Here is an 8,303-nt window from a genome sequence, read left to right as displayed (position 1 = left end):
CGCTGGTATTTTCCCTCGATCATTGGATGTCAATCTCAAAGGCACATCGTATTATCAATCTCAACTCCCTGGGGAGTATACAACTCTTGCAGCCACTAGGCGCACCGAGTTATTGTGGCTTTCTCATCCTAACGAGGTACCCATTCACAGCTGGGTGGACGGGACACATAGTCACAGTACTTTGTCCAAGTTCACTGCACGTTGCTGTACCCGCAACTAGGTGTTTGCACGTATTCATGTGGCCACCATCTAGTCATATACCAACGGATTCACGGGTTCTTTTAAGTGCACAGGGTTGTGTACTGTACACTATGGGTTGTGACAACACTGAAAGAGTCTGCACACAAAGTTGACTCCAAGGTTTTACACCCGGTCACAGGTAGGCTTGATCCCGACACCTCAACCTTGCTGGATCACTAGCCTGGCGCCTTAGCCAGCTCGTCCACCGCGCCCAACATCTTGCGGGTTGTTTTCTCAGTCCTGTCTCTATAACAGAGTTCATCGTAAATATGTAAAATCTCACTCTTGTCGTTATAAGTATGTCGAAGGTACGACCTCTGCTTATCTCGACAACTGCGTTCTCACGACTATTGTCTGGATTGATAAGCAGTCGTGTTCATGTGTAGAAGGAGGTCAATACAGCTTATATCACCGCTCCTCTCGTAATATGTCAACCAATTTACTGGGATTGTCAAGCTCTAGGAAATGCCAGGTGCCCTTATTCCTCTCTTTGCTGAAGTCATCGGCAGGTTTAGTTTCAGTTTGGGTAAGCTCTGCATACGCCCTGCATGACATATCTAAAGTTTTAGGTGGTTTCAGTCTTTACTGAGAGGATGATATCAACGTGGCAAACAACGTCCCCGTAGGTAGTGTCAGAGAAAACATCCTGGCTTCACCATTCGTATAAGTTGTCAACCATTTCTTTTTTTTTCAAAGTGTCACACACTGTTGATTTTCCATTGTTATGCCCAAAGTGGATGATAGAGTGTAGCCTCACAAAGGTTCAGCAAAATATATCTTTCTTTTCCAGCTTAATTTCTGCATTTGATTTCCGCTTAGGAATTTCCTGTGTGAAATTGACTGTGATAAATCACCATTGTCATTGCCTGTTTATTGTTAGAATCCTCTTCACCTCACTGACAAATATGACAAGTGTTCCCATCTAACAGTCGGAGTAACTACTTTACATATCGACCCCATGATTCCTGCTCTTTGAACGTTGTCTGTCCGTAAGTGCGATACATTACTGTGTAGTGTGCACTGATGGTTCTTGAAATTCAATGTCCAGATCCGGAAATTTGATTTCCGGTTGAAAGAAGCATGTTAAAAGGTATTGTGGTTGAGGTGTCCAGGTATCAAGGTCTAGATAATACGGGGCTGTTTGGATAGGCATAGATCAGTCGCATGTTTTCTCATTAAGCATGCATAAGCTGTGGTGGTATATATTGAAGTAAATATTTCAAAGATGAGTTAAACGTTATTTAAGGAAGGGCTCGCCTAAAATAGATCTGATTTCCTATCCCATGACCATGTTTCTGTAAAATATCCCATGAAATCCACCTTCTCAAGAACACATTTATATCTGACAGTCAAGACAACATCCACACTGCCATCTGCCGCAAACCAACCCACACGGATCAGTACATTCATTACCTGTCAAATCACCACCCTCAGATCAAACAAGCCATCATTGCCACCCTCACCCGACGAGCTATAGCCATCTGCAATTCAGACAACCTCAGCCAAGAAATCCATCACCTAAAGCACACCTTCAGTGCCCTCAACGGATACCGTAAACAGCTAGTAGAGAAGACCATACGCAAAACCCTGGCCTCCCAGCAAAAAGACCCTAATCCCAAGTCCAAACCAGCCCCATCACCTATCCTCGTCAGTATCCAATACAAATGTCCCATAAGTCACCAGATCAGCAGACTGCTCACCAGTACAGCCAAAATAGATGTCACTTTCACATCAGACAGAACACTAAAGAGTATGCTACATACTAATGGGAAAGGCCACATTCAGTCCACCCCAAATCTTAGAGGATGTGTATACGAAACAGCATGCAACTGCGGAGACAAATACATAGGAGAGACATCACGCCCCATAGCTACCAGGATAAAAGAACACAAGACCTCTGTAGAAAAATCTGACATGAAATCTGCGCTTTCGGAACACCTCATCAAAAATCCCGACCACCATATTTCCTGGCAACAAACCAAGATTCTACACACCAACATCAACCACTGGAAGAAGCGGAAACTTCAAGAAAGCATCGAGATCCAGAGAAAGAAGCCAGTCATTAACCGGGACCAAGGCATTTACCTTCCCAGTGTATACTCTGTTGTCCTATAATCTCTTGGCTTCAACCGTTCATTGTTATCTTTGTACATTAATCCTATCCAATTGGTTTCCTATTATGTTGTTATTCTTGTACATCACTCCACCCCAACTCTTGGATTTGTGTACACAATACATTGTTTTCTCCATGCATTAATCCAATCTTTTTGGCTTCGTAATTATATTGTTGGCTACGTAATTATATTGTTATCTTTGTACATTCCCCCTCCTTGCATTGTGTAAACATGTTTTATCTATATAAATTCACTCTTTGTACTGACTCAGTATTCACATGATGAAGGAGCAAAAATTAGCTCTGAAACGTCGTGTAAAGAATAAAAAGAAGTTGTTATCAAAACAGTGTCATGTATTCATGTTCGTCAAACTTCTAAATGCCTTTCAAAAACTACATATATTCATTCCTTACCTTTCAAGTTCAATAAACGTTCGATTCTGCCGTTTCTCGTTCACTGTTATATTGAGTATTCTGTATTTTCAGAAGTGAAACAAATGGTGTGAGTGAGTTAGGATCTATAGTCACATCAGCAATATTTCAGCCATATCGTGACGTAAAAAAGTTATAATTTGATAATAAATGGAATCAAATTACAAAAACCTTGGACAGTACCATCAATATATAATACTAAGCAGACTGAAGCTGTAATTATACGAAACAAACCTACTGGCATATCCTCACGTACGAGATACAGCTTGTCATGTTATTTACTCCGTAAAATAAAAGTGACAAAAGGCTTTCCTCATCCACAAGAAAGCTCTGACAAGGAATCGATTGTGCTATTCCGGTTTGAAAGCTTTACCAAGAGCTTGAATGCTGTAATCTTGATCAAACAACTTCTGGGCGAGAGTCAAATGACACGTATAAACATGGCTATATGCACATCACAAGGATGGTAATTCTTAAACTCATAATAAACATAATACGCAATTACTCTTCCATAAATGCATCCATATGACATGTATTACTTTAATGCTTCGTACCAGAATCATAGTGTTTGTTCATCAGTTAAACATTAGTGTGGCGCACTTTCAAATGTGGCCTTGTACATCCTCTCTCAGATCAGTTATAACCTCTGTCCAAACCGAGATATTAAACAGCAGATAACTTAATAATAATCCAAACTGTCTCCTTGTCATCTACATTGGCCCTCATTTTTACATCACGCCGTTTTAAAATTTTCAGCTTACGACATAGCAACACTCCGGCTGCAGCAGTGTTGATATAACACCCTCCAAGTCTTTTATACATATTCATCAAAATACTCGATTAGAGACAAACAGATTTAGACAAACCACAATCTCCGGATGAGAAGCGCTGAAATGTATAGCATTGCTCTGGCTAGTTGATAAAGCATCTAATATAATCACTACAAGTGTTTGAGGAGGATGAATGAAATAATAGAAGTGGCAGAAGCCTGTTTGTATCCATACGAGATCACTTGAGGATTAAGCTACACGTTCAAATAAGCAATAAAGTGCCTTCGTTAACAAACAGTTGAACTAGTTTTTGAAGGTGAAACGACCAAGATGAAGAGGAAACACTTTGACTCGTGTGGAATTCTTGTAACGACCATGTTTTCTTTGTCAAACTCAAACTGATGACAAACGAAGGTCTTTGTTGAGAGGTGGCCAGTTGGGACTCCATGTCATTGTATGCGTATTTTTGTACAACCAGGAAATTTGAACGTTAAATAAAATCGTAGACAGCTTTCCATTTTACAGAAAGATCCAGGCTAGAACTGATCTTAAGGAACACATGCTTGCCGTGAGATGGAATATGTTGGTCAAGTTTGCTGACTTGTCCTATCCTATCCCATTTGTGCAGAACAATACTCCTGAAGTCCATCAACAAGCAAAACAAACACACATTATTTGAGGAAGGAGGGATATTAATTTTCCAAACATAGCTATGAAGTCAAGATTTAAGAATCGACCAAGTGTTTGTAAATTTGAAAGTAAATTTGAAAGGAGAAATGATAAAATCATAACCATAAATGTTTATTGCTTTTTTTTGTAAATTTGTTTCAAAAACGAAATTACAACATACTACAGAAAAAATATCATCAGCACTGACAAAAACATCTGAAAGTGAACATTTTGTATTTATTTTCAATAATAATTTTTGTGTCATTTTTCCAATTCCCAGGGGAACCCCTCCTGTCAAAACTGTAATGGAATACACACTAAGATAAAAGGCCTTGCGGTTCTCATTGATTTTTTCCCGCGTTTATTGACAATGAAAATGTTCTCCCCTTGTTTTCAACAGCCAACAGAAGTCAAACGTGTTGAGAAGAGCACGTGATGATACTGAGAAATCTCTTTAACTAGTTTGTGAGCTCTAACCGTATTTTGAGCCATCAATGTGTCGATCTACTTGTGAGCTGGATGGAGAGCGTGTGACTACATATGTCAGTGTTGGGCGCTATCACCTCTTCACGATCAATCCCTTGCAGTCCCTTGAGTCCTCAGATGAAGAGCCACTGACTCCTGGGTATTAGTGGGAGCTTCTGTCATTATACGTATTACCCAAGTATAGGTTCTATAAGTAAATGTTATCGTGTGTGCCTGTAATGGTTAAGGGTCGACTTCTCATTTGATTTTTTCAAGATAATGTTGCTTGAACAAAGCGTTTTTTATGAAACATTGGTTTATGCGGCTTACGTTTTATGAAACTTCACATTACACACATCAACACTTATGCATCATTAGTAACGTCATATGCTTGTGAGTACAAGCACGTGAATATGTTGCTCCACGAGATATCTCACACCTTAATGAACCATAATCATTATGAATGAGTTATCCACTGTGAAAAAGGTCTTCATATTTCAAGATTGATTTTCGGTGCCTTACCCAGTGAGTGTTGTCTATTATGATGTTTACAAAGGAACTGCTTTCGCAACATTTATGCAAGGATTCTTTCGGGTAACCTGATCTTTTGAATCTATATGTGTGTCGTTTCTGTCTCGGCAGTGTCATACATTTTAAAGAGGTTTCTCTGAGGTAACTTTCGGTTTCCGAGGCTCAGAAATATCATTTTGATGTATAAACATATACTCGAAATATTTGTTTGTTGTCTCACGTCGCACTCAGCAATATTCCAGTTTTTATGACGTAATTGGGATACGATGACGTGTGTCAACCAAGTCAGCGAGCCTGACCACCCGATCCCGTTACTCGCCTCTTACGACAAGCATGGGTTGCTGAAGATGTTAACATACATAACACTATCGGTTGTGACTTGTGGGAGACATTAATGAAAGGGTATATTTTCATATTTATTGATCGTATAATACTAAACTCATGAAAAAGAATATTCCAACAAAGAGAGAGAGAGAGAGAGAAAATATGAGTGAGTATGGTTTTATGCTGTGGGGAATCGAACCCGGGTCTTCAATGCAACTTTATGTTACACGTTCAGCAAGAGTATCGCTGAAAATAACAACTTTCAGTTAAGTTACAGAAACCATTAAACACATCTATACAAACAAACGCGTAAGCAAAACGACGTCACCTCACAAGAAGATGTTTAAATCATGTTTTTCAAGATATTATTGTCCGTGTTCACATCTGATTTAACACTTTATTTCCCTAACAAAGGACATTCTTCAATAATATGCACAGGATGAACCGTTTATGGTAACACCAAACCCACATTTGACAGCAGGACCTCTCGTTGGCAATGCCTGTCTTCGGGCAAATTGGTAAACATTAGTTTAAAATTCCATTTATAATTCACTCATTACGCTACATACTCTGCGGGGCTTAAATGCCATTAAGTCTAATGGATACATATGGCTTTCGAAGCAAGTGCGCTGATAGTTGAGATCCATTCAACAGGGGCTGTTTCATGCGATGCGATAGTTTTAAACAGTAAGTGGTAATTAAAGATGAACATGCGATGCCTGCCTGTATATTAAACTGGCCTAAGATTCAGTCTTGAAAGCGATAGGGAGGGGTTTTGACATGACTACGGCTGTGCGGCGTTAGATACAAAACACATAACTTTTCATGCACATTGTATGCTACTGGAAGAGCGGGGCATGCTTGTCCTTTTCGTGAACACCTGGTGTCATCTCTGACTCTCAGGAATCCATGTATATAACTGTCAACACTCATTTGTGCCCTAAAAACCGAATGATAATAGAAACTTATTTTGTTCTGATATTAAAACTTTACAAGCATATTTTCCGATGTGTGACAATTGCTGGTTTCCCGTGGAAAATAAATCTGACACCATAGAACACATCAATTTTAAAACATCTAATACTGGCACGTTCGATCGTCTCTAATACTGCCTTCTTACCAAACATTTTCATATAATATTTTCATAATTAATACAGTCGGTGTCATCCTTCTTTTACTTTTCATCTTTTCTAGTGATCAAATAGTCATGACCAAGTTTACGTTAATAGTTACTGTCATTGTCATCACACATTCTTTGTGTGTTTCTTTTCTTTGTCAGTTACAGGTTCAATGGCAGTTGTTTTTTCTCAACTATAACGACATGTTAGCTAACACCAATTTAGGTAACAGTAAGTGGGGTTTTGTGAGAAGCATACGAGCAATGCCATTGACATAGTTGATGACGATGATTATGGTGTTGACGGTGAAAGGGGTCGTTGAACCTTGTCAGTGAAATCAAATTCGACAACAAGAAACGGGAGATCGTAACATAACATTCGTTCGGCATTTTCGCTAGGGAACATCAATCAGTTTTGACCCACTTTATTTTATGTTACCAACTAGAAACTCACCTCGTTTAACTGGCTGACACAGCCAACAGGGAATGGCTAGTGCCGATTTATGCTTTCCGAAAAGATCATTAAGTCATCAAATGGTCATTTTGTCGGCGTCCAATGTTACCCAATGGCTCAACCTGATTCATGTTTACATTAAGTATGTTTACATTTAGTACACATGAACATTTCTTCAAATTGGGAGTTAAAAGCAAATGATTTAGAAAACTGGTTCTCAAAGACCCTGAGGTGCTTTAAACTATATTCGTAATTCAACGAGAAATGGCAAATGGGAAGAAATTAACAATGTTTACGAATCAAACGACAAAGGCATTGTGAAGGCGTTAAAGAGTGAATTTGTTTGTGGTAAATATAACCAAACGATCAAGCTCAAATTTCCACACTTTAGCGATTGTCAGTGCTGATTGGTCAGTTGAAGTGCCATCAATTGAAACGTCTTCATTATCTGAGAGCAATGCAAAGTATTGCAATCGTCTGTTTCGTCGTTTGAGCAATAGGGAAAATTCGACTTCTCTTCGCGATTTGCCCTTTATTCTTTATCATCAAATGACATTATCAGGCAGATAGGCCGTGTATGTACTCACAACAAGGGTCACAATGCCATTATGCATCAATGTTTGGTGGGATAAATTACGCAAATCTATGGTGTAATGGATGAAGTTTCTCTTAGCCATAAACAAGTAAATAAATACAGACATGTGGTATATACAACATCAATGTTTTCAGATAAAAGGATTTCAGTCATAGGTTTTATACTTGAGTCATGATGCACTGTTAGAGATGATCAATGATTTCGTTTATCCTCGCATGCAAACAATACTTGAATCATTTTCAATAAATGATATGCTATTTCCCACAAAACATTCGTGCATCTCGCTAAATCAGCTGCAAATGCAAACCTGCTACAGCTGATTATGTGTTTAGCTTACATAATAGGGAAGATATAGCTGAATAAAGGACATTGGGTTGAAACTGGTTAATCATTGTGAACATTAATATCAATATTATTACATCAATGACATATGACCCTGACATGTTGACACTTACTTTTGTTTTATTGTTTAACACATCTCTGAAAGATAATCCATGCCTATAAATCATTTTTATTAGACTTTCCGTGTTGATATTTCAGGCAAAAATTGTGGTAAAATGACCAACTAATCCATTGAATATAGAACAACATTG

General features: G+C 38.7%; 1 protein-coding gene across 1 annotated transcript; it reads left to right on the top strand.

The window, feature by feature from the left end:
- Positions 1-539: 539 nt before the first annotated feature.
- On the top strand, positions 540-2,355 carry LOC124284105. The gene is made up of 2 exons (XM_046720163.1): positions 540-548; positions 1,570-2,355. The coding sequence occupies exons 1-2, from the start codon at positions 540-542 to the stop codon at positions 2,353-2,355; spliced, it is 795 nt and encodes a 264-aa protein (XP_046576119.1).
- The last annotated feature ends 5,948 nt before the right edge of the window (positions 2,356-8,303 follow it).

This window comes from Haliotis rubra, unplaced genomic scaffold (assembly GCF_003918875.1).
Source record: "Haliotis rubra isolate DU_JTF1 unplaced genomic scaffold, ASM391887v1 Scf33, whole genome shotgun sequence".
Classification (NCBI taxonomy): domain Eukaryota; kingdom Metazoa; phylum Mollusca; class Gastropoda; order Lepetellida; family Haliotidae; genus Haliotis; species Haliotis rubra.
Note: the sequence above shows the minus strand (reverse complement) of the source record. Positions and strands in the feature narration are given on the sequence as shown.